This window comes from Bactrocera latifrons, unplaced genomic scaffold (genome assembly GCF_001853355.1).
Source record: "Bactrocera latifrons isolate USDA-ARS-PBARC rearing strain unplaced genomic scaffold, ASM185335v1 scaffold_194, whole genome shotgun sequence".
Lineage (NCBI taxonomy): Eukaryota > Metazoa > Arthropoda > Insecta > Diptera > Tephritidae > Bactrocera > Bactrocera latifrons.
Window position 1 is genome coordinate 445678 of NW_017535452.1, and position 19741 is coordinate 465418.

At 31.8% G+C, this 19741-nt stretch overlaps 1 protein-coding gene across 2 annotated transcripts in view; it reads left to right on the top strand.

The window, feature by feature from the left end:
• LOC108967666 (elongation of very long chain fatty acids protein 7) overlaps window positions 1-19741 on the top strand; it is a 24674-nt gene that overhangs the window by 986 nt on the left and 3947 nt on the right. The window contains exons 1-2 of one of the 2 annotated variants that reach the window (XM_018931239.1): window positions 19145-19216; window positions 19444-19531. In XM_018931239.1, coding sequence (XP_018786784.1) covers window positions 19474-19531 — 58 coding nt within the window. In that variant the 5' untranslated portion in view covers window positions 19145-19216; window positions 19444-19473. Of the gene's footprint in view, window positions 1-19144; window positions 19217-19443; window positions 19532-19741 lie in introns of those variants that run through there. The other variant, XM_018931238.1, reaches the window with a different exon arrangement.

Consider the following 19741-nt stretch of genomic DNA (forward strand, 5'->3'; position numbering starts at 1 on the left):
TTGTTTTTATTTTTTGTTATTTATTCTTTTTTGTTGTTTTATTTTATATAAAGTTGTATCAAGTCGAAAGAAAATAAAGAAAAGAGAAAATTTTTTTTTGAAATTTTTGTTATACATATATTGTTTTGTTTTTTCGTTAATTTATTTTTTTTTTTTTAGTTTTGTTTTTTATTTTTTGTTATTGATTTCTTGGTGATTTATTTGAAATCGTGATTCTATTTTAGCAAGGTTCTTTCTTTGTATGTTTGTTTTGTATATTAAAGTTATTTTAAACTAACGCATTTCATTTTATACTTTTAATTTTAACTTTTTCCGATTTCACTGACACAATACTATAAAAAGATGTACCAAAAATTAAAATAAATATTAAAAGAAAATTAAATCATAAATCCTTAGATCCATTTTAAATATTTTTCTTAATATTTTTTAAGAAATATATATTTTTGCATGCCAAAATCAATCAAAAAAGTCGAAACAAGTTCGTTACTTAAGTCTTTTGTCCAAACCAACCCGGTTAGTCTTCGCTGCCGCAAACGAGTTCTTCACTTAAGTCTTTTATATTTTGCTTGTTTTTATTTTAAATTCAGAGGTGACTTTGAACTTGAATTATTAGAAAATAGAGTGCTTACTTTATGCAAATTTCTCTTCATCCCATCACGTCACGTCAATACGTAATTTGTGGCATGCTATTTCTGAAAGTCGCTAAGCAAAGCAACTAGTTGCAACTAGTAACCACCAATATTGATTCAAATAATCTAACTAGCACTCAGTTGTCACACTTGTAATCTTATTCTAAATATTTAACTTCTGTTAGGTCTTAATTTTTTTTCACAATATTTTCTTAGCTTTAATTGCCGTTTTGTTTTGATTTTTATTTTTTGCTTTGCTAATTCTTTTCTTGCTTAAACGTTCGCTTTTTCTAGTTGACCTTAACCTAAAGTAAACGATTATTTATGTCTAACGCATAAATATACAAACATACATATATGCATAATAAATATATTGAGTTATAATTACTAAAGCACATTTACTTCTATGAAGAGTTTGAGACATTGGCGCTGCTCTGACTTCAACTAGTGTTAATTAGTAGAATGCTGCGACTACTTGTTGTTGTATTGAAATTAAAAATTTGATTCGGTTTAGTATTTTATAGTTTTTTCTTAAATATAAACTCACAAGCATCCGTAACAGTGCATAAATAGCCGCAATTTGAATAAACTAAAATCCAGTTGTGATAAATTTATTCTTTGCATAGTTGCGACGGAAAAAAAATAACAGCAAGGGTTGTTGCTGTTTTGGCAGTTGAAATTTAGAAAAAGTTTTGTAAAGCCTTGCCGGGCTGAAGGTTTTTAATGATGTTTTGGCTCTAGTATCTTAGTTGAGGCTATTGAAATGTTGAAAACCATATCTTTCTTTTTCTTCTAATTTAACACAGGTTTTAACGTGAGCACATAATGTCAAAATACTTTCCAATTTATTATTGATATTTTGAGTATTATTGTGAGTATTTTTTAAACCAAATACTCATTAAATTTAGTTTTAGTTGTGCTTAAAGCTTATGATGGCGACTGTATGAAAAATGTGACTCTTTAACAACATTCAGTATCAGAATATCTGCGTCAATGAATCATTGATCAACTTTAAAGGCAAGATGCTGTTGTTGTTGTGGTTTTAGCAGCATAGACCTTGGTTGGATAACAAATCGTGTCCATTGCCGTTACTTGAAAACGACCGTTGTGAGAACCGTACACCGGCGGTCGAACTGGGTAAATTATTTATTATTAATAACTCTTCTAGGACAAGATATTAGAATTATCCCTTCATTATATTCAAGTAATAGACTAGATTTCATTTAAATTCGAATGAAAAGGTCAAAGATGAAATTGCGTAGTCAAAAATTTGTTACTTTTAATCAAATTTTAGCTTATGTTTTTATGTTTATCATATTAAATAAATAAATAAATATGTAGCATTTTGGCCGACACTTTTTACCATTTTTCTGCTAGAGACATTATTTCATCAGTGTAAAACTTTCATCAGTGTCAGTGTCCAGAACGGAAGTGAGCAAGCCATTGTTGTGCTACACGAACTGATACAGCATCGTCTTCGTAAACGTCACAAATTGCATTGGTGGCTTGCGTGGCATTCTTCCCTTTTTTATACAAAAATTTCACAATATAGCGAATTTCTTCATTATTTTCACTCATTTTTGAACAGTTGTAACTTTTTTAAATTTCTCCGAATATTTTTTATGGTTAAATGAAGCTTAAGATCACACCTTTCCAACTCTATATGGTATGATACAATATGATTAGCAGCACTGGAGATATACGATTGCAACGACATCTATTTACAAAATACGAAAAGACTTTTTCGACTAACCAATATAAAGAATTGTATGTCGTAAGTGGTATTTTACACCATTTTACTATAGTAATAAAGCTTTGGGTAATGTGATTTGGCAGAAAATGTCATTATCATAATATATTACTACTGATAGATAGATTCTTCATAGAATCTATACGTCACCCCTGAGACTTCCAAATAGATGGATATATTTGTAGTATGATCTTCATGATAAATTCACTTCACCATTAGAAAAAAAAAACAAAATTAATCTCAAAACTATGGGTATTATATAGTAGTTAACTAATGCCAATTAAGAAAAATAATCGGTTCTTAAGTAAGACAAAGAGTTGTCGCCTCATGCTCTTACGCAAATGAATCACCTGGTATGAGATATATCGTAGTCTATTCTCACACCAGTCGTGTCTATATAAATGGAAAGGACACTGACTTTTATCCGTCCAAGGGGCAATACTTTTCGTCACTACAATAACGACAAAAAGTAATTTATTAGTTATCATCACGTGGCTTATTTTCATTCATTTTCACCTGAAACTGATTTTTTTTTTTCTGAAAATGTTTGATCGTGGCCTTTCTTTCAAAAAGTTCTTGATCTGTTTCATTTTATTGTTGTTATAGCTTTTTTGTTTGTTACTTGACAAGTGAGTGAAAAAAATGGGAGTATTAATTTGCATTTAATGTAAATTATTTCCCGCTTGCCTAGTTTGGTTGTCGCCGCACTTAGACGTGACTTAATTCAATAAATTCAAATAGCTCAAGTACCTGTTTTACTGATTTTTTTTTTTTTTTTTTTTTTTTTTTTTTTTTTTTTTTTTTTTTTTTTTTTTTTTTTTTTTTTTTTTTTTTTTTTTTTTTTTTTGAATTTGGTGTTTCATGCTGATGATATTATGCTTTAAGTAAATTAATGAGCTATAGCTCGGCTGTGAGTGGCTGTAGTAAGGGGGCTGGGTGCAGGCGATAGTGACGACGTGTGAAGAAAGAAGACGCCTGTAACGAGTGTGAACGGAGGTGAGAGGGTGAGTGAATGCGGTGAGGTGCCGTATGATGGAAGGTTATGTTGATGAGCGCTGATTATTGCTCATCTGATTATGGGCAACTCGGCTGACAAATAAAGTCAACGGCAATGGCCAGACAAGGCGAATGGTTGACGTGCAAATGGGGGAAACAGTCTATTGAAGTGAAGTGAAGTGAAATCGAATTAGAATTTAAAATAAAGTGAAGTCTGGCAAGAAATAAGATCAATAAAGCAAGCTTGTCACCGGCACGACGTAAAGAAAGGTGACGAAGGAAGTAAGCACGTGTTGAATTTTGATGGCAATTATGTGTGAGTGTTATGTAAGAATGAAGGAGAGTAAGAAAATGAAATGAAACCAATTCAAATAAAATGTTTGCCACGTTTTTCGTGTTGTTTTGAGTGGAGTAAAGAAGAAAATTGGATTTAGCATTTTTGTACATTCCTTGGTTGCAGCAATTTTCTAGCGCAAATTAAGAAGTCAAACCTTCTATTCGCACATTGTATCCATTTTCGGTATTTAACAAGCGTATGCTTGCCTTAGCGCGTATATATTCTGTTTGCTCGTTTTGATTTTTTTTTTTTTTCTTTTTTTTTTGTGGTAATTTGTTTTGTTTTCTTGTCAGTCTAAGTGCTGTGGGAAATGACTTGTCGTGTCATTCGAAAATAGCAAACAATTTGTGAGGTTCACACATAAATAATGCCAGCGACAGTAACTATTTTAGCGAGTTTGACAACGCTGTTGGCTTTGACGTTGATGCTGACACTCGTCGCACAGTCATCGGTGATCGGATGTTGCGCCTTCAGCGGCCGCAAATAAACAAACCCAAAAATGTTTTTGAAAAAAAATGGGGAAGGAAAATAGTTAGAGAAAAAGGTATAATAAATGAATGACGCTCTCGTACTGCTTCATGCATAATTGACGGATATTTACTGAACAAATTGTGTGCACAAACGCATATACGCGGAGTAAAGTTTAGAGGCTTAAAGGCTTTGGCATAAGCAAAATTTACTGGATGATGTTAGTATTGGTATCTGATTTGGAATTGTGCTATGATACTAAATGGTTTATTTTATCGCTATTGCAAGTTTGTTAACTTTTTCTTTGGGAAAAAGACAAATTTTGTATTAATTAGTTAGTCTTGTCACTTAATAAATTGTATAATTTCTAAAAAAAATATTATTAAGGAAATTCAAATGTTTTTTATTTAGTGTGAATTACAATCGATGTAATTAAGTTCTGAATACCACATCATTCAAAAGACCTTCACGAATTCTTTTGCAGTAACGTATTGGATGAAACCCCTTTTCGGGTATTTTTCCATTAAATCAAGTTGTCATGAATAGCACGTTCAACATTGACTTCCAAAGCTTTAAGAGAGTATGTTTATAACTAAAGACCGATTACTTCAAATAGCATTACAAGAAGCAGTCTAATGGTGTTAAATCAAAACTTCTTGGAGGCAAATCAAAGTCACAATATATTGAAATAATATAATCTCAGAACTTTTCTTCTAATAATTCGGTTGTTGCACATGTTTTGTGGCGCGTAATGCCGTCTTGTTGGAACTAGATGTTGTCAAGATCAACCGCTTCCGATTGCGGCCATAAGAAGTTGGTTATCAGCGACCGCTCCCCATTGACAGTAAAAGTGTCACGAGCTTCATTTCGAAAAAAGTAGCGAACGATGGTTTCACCAGATCAAAAACCAAACCAAACTGTCAATTTAGGTAAATTAAATGGTTGGTCATGAATAATTTGTGGATTTTTTTCTTTGTTTATATAACGCACCCCTCAGATGAAAGTGAGCCTCATTGGAGTAAATGATTTTCTTAAAATTTCACGATGTCTACGGTTGCCCAATAACTTCAGTTCTTAAGTATGAACCATTTTATATGGATGCAAGCACAAATCCTTTCTCAAAATTCGTCAGGTTTTAGTTAGAAGCAGTCCCAATTCTTGAGAACGTCTTGGAATCGACAAATTGTGGTCTTTAGCAACACTTGCCTTAATGCCAGCAATATTTTCATTACTTTGAGCGGTTCTTTGTCTTATTGGCACCTGAACAATATGTAAACTCAAAATTTTCAACAATTCGAGGAATGGCGAGCACAGGTGGATGATTATTACGACCATAAAATGACAAAAGAGCACAAAAATTGTAATATTATTTTGATGATAAAATTAAATAATTTGTAAATGTGGTTTTTCTGTATATCATTCCATGATGAAATTGTAAACAATACTGAATGCGGTGAAAAGAAATTACAGTTTACGTCATATTAAAAATGGATAACGGATTTTGTCAAGTTGGCAGTGGCCTTGTGGTAGGCACTTTCATTAGGGCTTTAAAAAATCAGCTGCAACTTTAAAACCATATTTTATGTTTAAGAATTCTTTAATAATGTTTTCATGCAATTGTACAACAAGGCTATAAGGAATGATCGAATATCCTCTTCTAAGATGCGCCTAATATTGTTTAAAAAGATGTTTATAATTTACAAGGAGCGTTCCAAAGTAAACAGGACTTAAAAATATCTCCTTCTGCTTCAATACAGCTTTTCTCACGGTCCAAAAGCATGTCGAATGAGTGTTTTAGCTCGTTTTCAGGTATGGGTGCCACTATGCAGGTGCAAGCCTTTTGAACGGTCTCTACGTCTGCACAACGCTTTCTTTTCATGGGCAAATTCATTTTTCCGAAAAGAAAGAAGTCGCACGATGCCATATCAGTTGAATACGGGCAGTGGTTAACGGTTAATTTTTGATCAAATAATCGTTCACAAGCGGCGATCGATGAGACGGATTCTGAGCATTTTTTGGTTGTCAGTCAATTTGTGCAGAACTAGCCGTGCACACACCTTTCGTAAGCCCAAATGTGCGGTSAAAATGCGATAAATCGATGTTTTGGAGATGTTCAATTCCATTTCCATGAATTTCAGTGATAATTTCGGCGGCTAATTTTTGATGTACTCACGCACAGTTTCGTTGTAATTTCCGGTGATCACGGATTTTGATTGGCCGACATGCTGATCGGCATTTATGTCCTCACGATCACTTTGAAAACGTTCAAACCACTCGTGCACTCTGCGATAGGAATTGAAACGTTTCGTTTTTTTTTTTTTACCAATTTTAAAACAAAACTTAATGTCGGCTCTTTGTCCGAAGCTCATTTTCGCACCGATAACAAACATACTGAGGCTTGAAACACAATACCTTCACTTCCAATCGAAATGTGATGAAATCCTCACTGGACAATCGATATTGGAATGCATCTTGTACATCAAGGTAACTTGGCCTTTTACCTCATTTCTAAACGAAAGTTCAATTTAGACAGCAGATTTTACCACRAATTGTTACTGGAATCGGTTTTCCAGACCTTTGGCAGTGATGAATCGAAAAAACAACTGCTATGAATACAATATTAAGACTGGCATAATGTAGTACAAGCAGGACAAAAAAGGGTGTTATATAACTTTATTGAGATGCTCTCTCGCTTCATTGCTACCTTTTCCTTTCGCTCAAGTGCCATAATTCAGACATCTAGTTGGCTATGGATGTTTTGAAAAATATTTCCGTACTTAGGGCATCCTAAACACGAAATTGTTAAGTAGGCGTTTCTAAACAGCATAATTAACGTATTTACATACCTACACATAGTTCAACGAGCATCGTATATTCATGCAGTTTGTCTATAGGAAGTATTTGCATAGTAATTAAGGAGTAAACTCATTTAAAAAGAATTACAACAATGTAAACATATGCTAACATTAAACAAAAACATGTATACATACACCTACACACCCGCATATATTATATATAATGTTGTAAATTACAAAAAAAAAAAAACACAAAAATGGAATGCATAACAATTACTTATGTTTATAAGTCGGCCTTTGACAAACAAACATAACTTCGACATTTCATTACAGAAAATCATTTAAATATTTACATGTTAAGTGCAAGTTTACACAACAAAAGTGTCAACATACATATTAATAAAGTGTCAACAATTTTCAAGCTTGCAATAAATGGCGGCGGAAGAGTACATACTCGCTAACTGTAAAGGGAATTTTTTTTTATAATACAAATTCTCATACACCTACWTATACTACATGTAAATATGACAKACATATATGTAGATATATATGCACTTTATTTGAATTTTGCACTTAAAAGTGAAAATTAGCGTTTGAGTTTTAGTGCCAGCAATATTCTCAAGCCTATAATTAGTCAATGCCTAAATAAATAGCATTATATTTTACATATTTACAAGCTTATAAGTATGATGCATCTGTAGTAAGTGGAAATATTCACACTTTTAAGTGCACTTAATATTTAAGCATACTCTATTCCATTTACCTTTTGCTTGTTTTTGTACTCTCGCAACAAAGTTGCTAAAGAGGGTATTATAGTTTTGTTCACATAACGGTTGTTTGTAAGTCCTAAAACTAAAAGAATCTGATATAGGGTTATACATACCAAAGTGATCAAAGAAATCCGGCTGTCCGTCTGTCCGTCCGTCCGAGCAAGCTGTAACTTGAGTAAAAATTGAGATATCATGATGAAACTTGGTACACGTATTTCCTGGCTCCATCAGAAGGCTAAGTTCGAAGATGGGCAAAATCGGCCCTCTGCCACGCCCACAAAATGGCGGAAACCGAAAACCTATAAAGTGTCATAACTAAGCCATAAATAAAGATATTAAAGTGAAATTCAGCACAAAGGATCGAATTATTGAGGGGCATATTTGGAAGTGTTTTTTTTTCGAAAAGTGGGCGTGGCCCCGCCCCCTACTAAGTTTTTTGTACATATCTCGGAAACTTCTATAGCTATGTCAACCAAACTCTATAGAGTCGTTTCCTTCAGGCATTCCATATACAGTTCAAAAATGGAAGAAATCGGATAATAACCACGCCCACCTCCCATACAAAGGTTATGTTGAAAATCACTAAAAGTGTGTTAACCGACTAACGAAAAACGTCAAAAACACTAAATTTTACGGAAGAAATGGCAGAAGGAAGCTGCACCCAGGCTTTTTTTAAAAATTGAAAATGGGCGTGGCGTCGCTCACTTATGGACCAAAAACCATATCTCAGGAASTACTMGACCGATTTCAATGAAATTYGGTATATAATATWTYCTKAACACCCTGATGACATGTACSAAATATGGGTGAAATTAGTTCACAACCACGCCTTCTTCCAATATTACGCTATTTTGAATTATATCTGATGCCTTCTCTATATGATATATAAATTAGGAACCAATGATGATAGCGGAATAAAACTTTACACAAATACGGTATTTGAGCTGAGGTATCCCTGGTGGAAAAATTGTCGTGATTGGACTATAACTTTTCAAGGTCCCCGATATCGAACACGAAGAACTCAGTGCCTAACCTAACCCGAACTTAGCCCTTCCTTACTTGTTTGCGAATAAAATCTTATGAATGATTTTGTTGTTAAGTAAATTTGTTTTTGTATAGAGGGAATAGTGTTACAATGTTGTATGCATTTTACAAATATACTTATGTAAGTTGTACTTACCAAATATTCTCATAGTTCTTCAGATTATTAGATTCAGTGGAAGATAATTTTTTGGCCTGAGGGAGTCAAAACAGTTTGTACTTGAAACATATAACAAACTTTAACTGATTTACTGCTTGCAAAAATCAGCTAGGCAACAAAAATTTTACTCTATTCATTATATAAGTATGCTATTTTACAGTCTATTTTACAAATCTTTCTTTTATGGATTGCAATCTCGACTCTATAATTGATCAAATTTCTGCAGTATTCATATAAGGACGAAAAGTTGAAGTACCTTGTTGGCATTTGTATTTGTATTTCAAAATGTAAAGCAAATGATGTTAATTGTGGGTACGAAAATAAGATAGACAAGAAAAAAACTTTGGTTTCGACTGCACCGAAGCTATAATACCACTGATAAGTGTAAATCCTAGTAGGTTAGTACAGAAGTCTTTAAAAATGATAAAAAAAAGAAATTCCCAGTAGATTGAAATAAATCCGAAAGAAAGATAAGATATAATATTAATATAATATGTAAAAACAATTTACGGCCGATCTGAGGTTGAGTAAAGGAAGGGGTGCAGCTGAATTTTTATGACTGTAAATGCTTTATTTCGATTTCCTGAGAGACTAAGAGTTCAATAGAAAAAAATATATATGACAACTTTATAGATAATGAAAAGATCTATACATTTTGTTTATTGACTTTCTCCAAATATCTTAAAAATTTTTGTGAAAAATTCATATAACCATTTTTGGGATTTTTTTTATTCTTATCTATTACCAAGAAAACTTTTTTGACGAAATTTTGATGAAAACTAACCTTCGCAGTTGTCTGCGATTCCGCTGTGGCCTATTGATATCGTGGAAAGGCATTCCCTAACCAGCACTAAACTCACGGTTTGTGAGCTCAAGGCTAGTATCGCCGCACTGCTATCAGAGTAGATTGCAACTTCTACTAAGGCTGCCCTTCCGGAGCATTGAATATTCTGCTACCTTAATGTCCGCTACCTCACGTTGAAAAACACTGCCATACTCAGGTAGTTTAAAATTGAAGTTGATGGAGAGTTCCTGACAACATACATCTGGACCAATCTTCCGCTCACGCTTTGGCCCACCCATAAAAAGCAAAAAAAACAAAAAATTATGGTTCCATATGAAATCTGCTTAAAATTTTAGTTGAGTCAACTTTGCCACTCAATTTAGAAAACATTCTATTGTGGAACTATAGTATCTAACATGTTTGATCAAGACTCTAATGCTCAAATTATCGAATTAAAATGATCAAATTGCTTATCTTCTGTCCTTAAAAAAATTAGCCTCACTCTTATACAAAGTAAAGTGATCAAGTTGACGGCTACTTAATCACTTTACTTTGAGCTTGAGTTAAAGCTCTTCTGAGTCACTAACAGGGCAGCGCTAAAGTACACAGATAATACATAAAATCATTTATTATCCCACTTAGGTAACAAAGCCAATTTGTGTGGGCTTTTAAGAACAACAAAAGGTTAAAATATACACACGGCAATTAAAGCGATGCACGACCATTTGCGCTTTTTGTTGTAATTGAAACTAAAGAACAATACAGTATAGTGTTTTGAAATAAAATAAAACTTAATTATGTAGCTAACACCTGTTTGATGTTCTCAATGTTGCCACAAATTACCCAAACAAATGGTAGATAAGTACAACAGCAAAGTGGCAAAAAGGTGACAAACCCCTTAGGCGTCATGTTCTTGTGAGAATCTGTGACCCCAATTCAATGACAATTTGTTGTATATTATAGGGAAATACAGAGATTTATGCTACTGTGAGCAAAAAATAGTAAGTAAGGGATTACGGATATATATGTACATATATATCATAATGTGATTACTGTTGTCTACATCTATGCTATTATGTAAAGAATTATCAAAGGTTCTAATGCGATTTGGTCATTAACAATAAAACATATTTAGTCTTGAGACGACAAAATTATAAAAACAAAAACAACAAAAGTGTTAACTTCTTCTGTTCTGTACCTATAATACACTTCAAAATTTTTATACCATAAAAAGGTAAAAAAAGTCTTCATCTTGATTTTGTTCAATCGGTTTTTATAGCAGCTACATATATGCCTTCGTTGGCCGATCTGTATAATATATTCGGAGTTTATAGCTTTGATTTGAGCAATAACTCGTGTTGAATTTGATAAAGATATCTGGCCAAATATAAAAGTTTTCTATACAAAAACTTGATTTGCATCGGTCAGTTTATATGCTAAAATGGTACGATATCGGCGATTCCGGCAAATGAGCAGCCTCTTGGAGAGAAAAGTACGCTTGCAAGATGTGAAGTCTATAACTCATTAACTCATCGTGTACATCCAGATGCCTAAATCGAGGAAGAAATATAATATACATATTTTATATAACCTCTAGTTCTAAGTGTCACAATCTTCGTGGAAGACTTAATATACAGTGTTCAGGGTATAAAAACTGTTACATCTTCCTTCTCTTCTTTGCAATTTTTTAATCGTCATTATATTAAATGGCCACTCAACTTCTGCATTTGGCAATGAATATTTAAATATTATTGTAATTGCTGAAGTTTATTGTTGTCAGCTAGTTTTTGTATAAAAATGAATATATACATATATAAAATACATGCACACATATATGTRTGTATATATGTTATATATGTACAGCTCTTTGGAGCTGTAAAATATATTTGAATCTCAATTTAATTTGGGGAGGATGGCAATAACAGAGATTGTGACACAATTATATAACTTTCGCAGAGAATCAAAGGTGTGTGAAGCAAAAGAACAACACGGTGTATAATTTTTGCTTATAATAATTTATACACAATCTTTTCTTGATTTTTGCAAATTTTTTATTACAAAGTATCAGAAGTCGTATGAAAWGAGCCAGTTGATGGCACGTGCTTAGTACGCGCGCCTATAATATTCAAATTAGACATTAACATTTAGCATTTATAATTAATTGACGAATACGCCTGCGAATGGAACAAAAAACAAAAGCAAATAAAGAAAATAAATGATAAAAAATTTAAATGAAACAAAGTGTCAAAGTTAAGAAGGAATGGTACAATTATAAATTTGTACAGAAATATTTTTTATTTTGTTTTATTCTTATTTTTATTATTTTGTTTTTTTATTCAATATTCTTTTTATTTGAATTTTTTTTGTAATATTGTATTTAAATTTTTTATAATTCTTCGGGGATTTTTACTCTTCAGTAAAGTTGCGGAGAACAGAAACAAAGCAGTTTTGCTACTCCATTCGCTTGCTTGTCCATTAGGTGCCTTCCGCATACGCTGTTTTCTTCACCTATACGCACACACGCACACTCAGACATTTATTAACATTTCTATTTTTAAGTATATGAAGAATGTGGCTACGCAAAAATTCCTGATTAKTTATTCTAAGCGTGGCATGTGCATGAGGGCGCTTTTAAAAATAAATTAAACTCATAACTACAAGGCTTGTATTTGTTGTAATAATAAAAAAATGGGCATATGCAAGTGCCCAGAGAAATATTTCTGCTTTACATTGCAAATGCTGAACACACGCGCTGACTGCGTCACATGACACTATATTGTGTTGTTGTAGGTGATATGCAAATAGAAGTTGTTGATCCTTAAATGAAATTCCTTGAAGCCCATGCRTTGACAACACATCGCCACTTATAYAACAGCCATGATTTCCTGATTATTTTCCAGAAATAGTTTGTATGTTAAGCACATAGAGAAATCCTTTGGCTCACACTTGCTTTTCTGCCGCTGAGAAAGCGCTATGAGCACACAACGCATGCAAATTTCTAATGATATCAATCAATACTTTGCCGTTGACGCACTTTTCGCATGCTAATGCACTTGCGCACACACACTTACACAAAGCCGTGTAAATATTTATTTGTGCCGGCTCACTTGTTTTATTGAGCGTTGAACTACAACCGTTCAATTGACAATGTTTGCACAAATTAAAAGGCAATTAATTTTATTTGTTTGAGCACACTATTTGCGATACTTAAATATACTTGTTATTTACTCCTAGAAAATTCAAATAACTTTTACAGTTTATTTGAAATATATAATTAATTACTACGTGTGTATGTTGTACGTTGTTTATGGTTGTTTTAGCAATTTATTGGTATGCTAAAGTAGCTTAAGATTGTAAATATTTTAGTTTAGTATTGAATTTTAGCAGTAAAACCGATATATAATAGTAGTGACTGWGTCGTTTAAAAATTATTAAAATTYCTTCATTTTTATTTTAGTCACTCTAATGTTTATTTTTATCATCTAAGCGGAAAGCTTACTCGGCTATAATCGCGTAAGCGGTGTCTACGCCAATTAAGAAGAAGAAGAAGCGAGCATAAAATTACGCCAACCCTGGAGTGTGATTTGTCGAAAAAGTTGGACCGAGATTACGCGAAYTCAGCAATGAGTGCGATTACTATAAATTTCTAATAAGATTTAAAGCATTTTGAACCAAATTTAGGAAAAATATTAAGTTTTCAGAACACAGATTGTTCTAAATCATTAAAAAATTATTAGTAATGTGATCGGTTAGGTTAATCTGGTAGGCTAATAATAATATAATAGAGCTGACTATTTAACGAATAACACCATAAATGAAAAGTAATTTGAAAACAGAATATTTTTAGACCCATCATCTTATTTTTTTCATGTGACAATGCTTTTAAAAAACGATTGTTGGCTCAAGCCTAAAAATTTGCTTAAAAACAATTATTTATATGTATGTCATTGCTATCCTTCGGGTTCGAGTTCGCTGCTTAAGTCTTTTGTTAAATGCTTGTGTTAATTTCATGTTGGCTGAGCATATAAATTGTCAACATTTTCAATATTTCGTATACAAAACGAATGCATATGAGCTCGGTTCGGTGACTCATATGGAAATCACAGTTTGAAGCAAAATTTAAAAATRAGTTAATTTAATATTCTTCAATTTTATGTTTTATTTTTGTGGGTGTTTCAGCAATTTATTAGTATGCTAAAGTAGTTTATGACTGTAAATATTGGAGTTTAGTACTGAATTTTAGCAGCAAAACCGAAATATAATAGTAGTGGCTGTGTGTTTTAAAAATTATAATATTTACTTAATTTTCATTTTAGTCACTCTAACGGGTCTTTGTATCATCCAAGCGGAGAAATTTAGCATAGCATGATATTTCGCCAACTCCGAAGGGTAACACTTCAAGAAAGTTGGATCAGATTATCCTCGAGATTTGGAGCATTTTGAACCAAATTTAGGAAAAATATTGAGTTCTGAAACCTAGTTTGTTCAAAACCATTTAAAAAGTGATCGGTTAGGTTTATACGGTAGGTCACKTAAAAAGTGATGACTATTTAAAGAAAAATACCAAAAATGATGAGTAATTAGAAAACATAGCATTTCAAAAACCCATCAGCTAATTTCTGACATGTCAATATGCAATTCTCCTAAAATATGAGTGTTGGTTCACCCATAAAAAAGTTTGCAGTCCTTCTGGTCTATTTTTGTAGCGTCCCTATTAAAAAACCCGTTATATAGTTTTATATATTTTCATTTAATGAGTAGGATTAAGATATTATATTAAGATAATTTTCTTTTGAAATCCCGAAAATCGTAAGAAAAAATAGCTTTTAATTTTTTAATCCAGAATCAAACGGTATATGTTTAAAAAATTTAATTTTAAATAACTATTTTAGAACAAATAATACACTTTTGTACATCATCAACGGTTCYTATATGATTAACTGACAACGAGCACTTGACACAGTGCCTTCCTTAGGCATCTTATTAACACTTCTAATTGTTCTAAGCTGATCGTTTAAGTTCTCAAACTTTAAATTTTTAAAAAATTAGTGACTCAATCAACATGGAAATATTTTGATAATTTATTCATTGTTATTTATCTATTTATTTGTTTATTTGTAGTAATTTTGAATTTCCATGTTTTTATAACAAAACTATCAACTATTACAAAATTACAATATTTTCCTTTCAAATTTCTTAATAAAAGATAAAACCTGTAAGCAATTAACATAAACTGTATATTATGCTAACGAATAAGTTCCTCAATACTTCCGATTTCCGAAGTAAAATGACGTCATTTGTTTAGTGAGCCGAAAACGGCCGGCTGTCTCAATGAAACCGAAACGAACAATGAACTCGAACTTCCTTAGCCATAAACGAAAATCGTTAGGCATCATATATTTGTTAACAAAAAATTGACGTGTAAATAAAATAAATAAATAGATAATGAAAATAAAAATAGAAAAATAAGTAATAAGTGTAAAAAATAAACAACGTTCGATTTGGAAATACTTTCAGGCACCGCTTAACAGCTAAACACTGCGCCAATTGCTTAAGCACTTATTGGTACACACTGTTATTTAGGCACAAATATTCATTCTCTAAGCACACACCGCTAAATTTATATGGCAAACTGTATTCTTAGCCAGCTAAAGYGCTGTCTAACTTATTCTAAACCTAACGACCGTTGCTCGAGTGAGTAAGTTCACWAAGTGRTGACGGTGAAACGTGTTTGAGCCGCCCGCTGACCTTAAGCGCAAGAAGTGCGTACGCCGTTGGCAGCCGTCCAATTCGCATTGCCTTTATGCATGGATTACATATGTAGTGTGTGAGTTTTCATTTGCATAGTTACATATGTRTTTGAACCGCTAGGGTGGTTGAAGTTCCGTCATAAATGCCGCAACTTTTAAGTTCTAATTAGTGACTTTGGCGTTCTGTTCTTTGAAAGTTTTTTTTTTTTTCAACTTAGTTCAAAAGGAAATTTAGTTACGAAGGCTATCAATTTATTACGATCAGCGTTAGGCAGCTTCATTTACATTTGACAGTCGAACAAGTTTAATTCTAACCGCTAGAAGAGGCTGGTTTTTGCATTCCATAAATATTTATGAGRCATAGTTTTTAGAATTTAAGCGAAGTTCGTGGCCATTTATTCGCCGCCAAAAAGTTATAAATATATACAATATCGAAACAAAGTGTCTCAAGCAGGTTAGAAGTGGTTATGCATATATAGACTTTTGGCTAAACTAGCTAATTGATTAATGAGATTGTAGTGCTAATTTACTTATAACTAAGGGGTAACAGCCAATGTACCGTTAATTACGTATAATAAATAACAAATTTTGTGAGTAATGTGACATGGGAGACAAAAGGAGACAAAAACTCCTCAGGCTTGTCATAAAGTATTCATAAGAAGAGGYAGCACTTTCTATTGGGAACGTAGTACGAGTATATCGCAATCAAATATCTAGGACATATTTTCAGCTATTCCATTCGAGTACCATGACTATATGATAACCGTGCTGCCATAAATACCAAACTGCTGATCTTAATGAACTTATTTATAAGTATATCAATAATATCCGAAATATTATTTATTTTTACCAATAYTTTGATATCTTATATTTTACCAATCAATTTGTATGAAGCAAGTTTCTTAAATAAGTGGCAACCCTTAGCAAAATATCTCAAATGAACAGAAATGTGCGCACATTTATTAAATCAAAATCTATTATTCATCTATTTAATTAACTTAATTATAAACAAATAAACATGTGGCAACCCWTATCAAATTATGTATAATATTTTCAACAATTAATTTTCTTAACACGTTTTAGTTGTTACACATATACCGTTAATTAAAAAAATTAAATTAAAGAATTTAAATATGTGGCAACATTTCTTAGAAGGCGTATAACAACACAAATGTCCCTCAAACACGTTAAAACAGTATTTAATATTAATTGCTTTAATTCGTTTAGTTGAATAAAATAGTGTTGATAGGTGGCAACTCTGTTCAAAGTTAAGTGTTATATTTTAAATACAAAATTTGCTTTTCCTTTTATATATAAAACCTAAAAAATACTTTATCATGTAAGTTTAATGGAACTAATTTTTGTAAACAGGTAGCAACATTTTTGAAAACATTTTTAGCTGTAAGCTGTGTTAAACCTCACGACTGCTTAGTTCAGAATTTTATTTTATTTTTAAATTTATAAAAGGTGGCAACCTTCTGGTCTGCTAATGTTATATTTTAAACACTAAATTTTCTTTCAGATTTAAACTTGTATGTAGAAACTAAAAATACTTTATATTATAATTTTTATGGAACTATTTTTGTAAACAGGTGGCAACACTTCTTAAAATATTTTTAACTGTAAGCTTTCTTAAACCACATGAGTTCTAAGTTCATTATTTTTTTTACTTTTAAATATGAAAATGGTGGCAACCTTCTACACTCGCTGTACATTACTAAATATGATAATTTTTTCGCCTCACTATGTGTGGTTGTATTTTTTTGCAATTTTGCGGTGGCATTAACCAAAATTTGTCATTGAATTGCCGTATCGGGTGTAATAAACGTTGGATATTATTGCAGTTGTTGTTGTTAGTGCAAGTGTTTATTAATTGTACAAGCGATGCTTATTTACAAAGCTGCATTACTTTGGCGGTTAATGTTCTTTTATGGACTTCTTGCCGAATGCGGTGTTGCCGTGGGAACTTCTCATTCAGTGTTTTTGTTTTTTTGTTTTTTTGTATGAAATAGCTGATGAAAGGAGATAAAGTTTTTGAAAAGTAAATTAATTTTTTTAAATTAAAAGATTGACTCTTCACCACAAAGAACGCCTTTAATAAGTTCATAACAGCTTGATCATTAAAATCAAGTCCTTGTTATCTTTCTGAACACGAATTTTAGGTTTGACGTAGAGAGTGGTGTTTCTGAATGTCTAAATTTCATAATTTAATAATCGTAAACAAGCGTAATATTTATTTTGTTTATAATTTGGAGTTACACAAAATTTTATTGTTAAAACGTATTGACTCTTGCCAAGCTTAGAATATGTATCACTAAAAACTTATATATTGTAAAATATTTTCAGCAGTAAATTAGTAAACCTCTATCTTAATTAGAAATTGAATTTCCAGTTGACTCATAAATATCTAGGTAATAGTAAATATAATAAATAAGGAGAAAGCTTAATTCAATTTTATTTGAGTCACGTGGATGATGACCTAACGAACTCATTTGTCATATTGGATTGTTAAATATATGATGTAAGTATATAGKAGGCAATTTATTAATGTTGGTGGAATGAAGATGAGATGGAACGAATTTGAGAATCAGGCCTTTAATACAAGCTAGAACTACTTTCCTATGTGTATATTGTTGTTCATTTGTGGAACACATAAATGTCTTGCTAACTTTCTCTTAATCAGTTTCCATTTGCTTATATTGTACTCTGACTATATGAGATTAATAATAGTTCTTTAAGTTCTTTAAGTTTCCCCTCTGGATCCAAATTGCAGTATACTGCATTTGTATGAGACTAATATCAGTTATGTCGGTTTTTCTAAACCCAAATCGTTCGATATACGAAAATTAATAGATCTTTAATGATTCTTGGGGCACTCTCGCAAATTCTTAATTCATAATGTTAGAAATATTTGTGAACAACAGGCTTTCTGCTGTTTTGTGTTCATGTGTTTGTGAGAAAGATTTCGAATTTTTGAACAGAAGGTTTCCAAATGYCTTTTTAAGTAAGGAAAAATTATTGAAAATATATTTATATATATACCATATATTTTGGTTAGACGAATACGGATNAATAAACTATTCAGTTGTATACACGCCATCCTTAACCTTAAAAACATATACACAAATTTTACGACTTTTAAATATTCATRTGCAGAATTATGTTATCTTAGACCTACAACCGATAACCTAAGCCGAATGCTGCACGAAACTATTTGAATTTGTAATAAAAATTGTTAAACATAAACTAAGCTAAAATTTTACATAATTAACCAGGGTGGACCGTTCAACATTGCTCACATGTGTTGGCAAATGTGACTTACTCTATTAGATAATACACAAACTTTTTTTTCGCTTTTTTCGTATCTGCATAAATACTTGTCTGTAAGAATCTGCTGTGGCAAACTCGTTGCCGCGCATATCTACAACCACTCGCTCGTTGCTCAAATCTAATTCAATATTCAAAGCACAGATTTTCGAATGCTTATTATTATTTTAACTATGGATTTGACTATTTTGACGTATAAATTTACTAGTATACATTGTATGTACTTATATAAACAGACGCATACATACACAGACGTTGTACATGTCTGTCAGTTTGTGAGCTAGAAAACGCTTAACACGGACTAATTCTAGCATTCGCTGTTAGAATTGTGAATGCTTTCGTGCGGTGCAGTACTCACAGCACGGACGCAGCGCTGAAAGTTCGAAATATTGCTACATATTGCAAAAAAGTATAGTAAATAATTTTTAAGAATTTAGCTGTGTTACATATCATAAAAAATAGCTGCAGTTGCATTAGAATTTCATGCGCGTCTCGATTCATTCATTTCAATTTCAAAAAAAAAAAATAATAATAAAATGAAAATTTATATTCTGTGTCSTGTTGTGTAATTCATAAAAGGGTTGTCTGCTTAATTCATATGTTTAACAGGTGTTAAATTTTTTTTTTTATTTATAGAACGGGACACATACATACAAGCAAGCGATAATGGCGACCTATATGAAAATTTTCAATGAACGCATATCCGGTCTCTCGAAGGGTGTTGGTGAGTAGTTTTGCATTGAAAAGCGTTAAGTCGAAATGCATATGGTGAATTGATAATTTTTAAAAGGTGTTGAAAGTGAAAATGCGTTTTTGTGTAGATATTGGAAAATATGCTATATAATACTATTTAATCTTATGTTAAGTTTTAAACTTAACTTTTAGAAAAAAAACTTAACTTTTTTAGAAAAAAAAAATTTTGCGTAACTAAAAA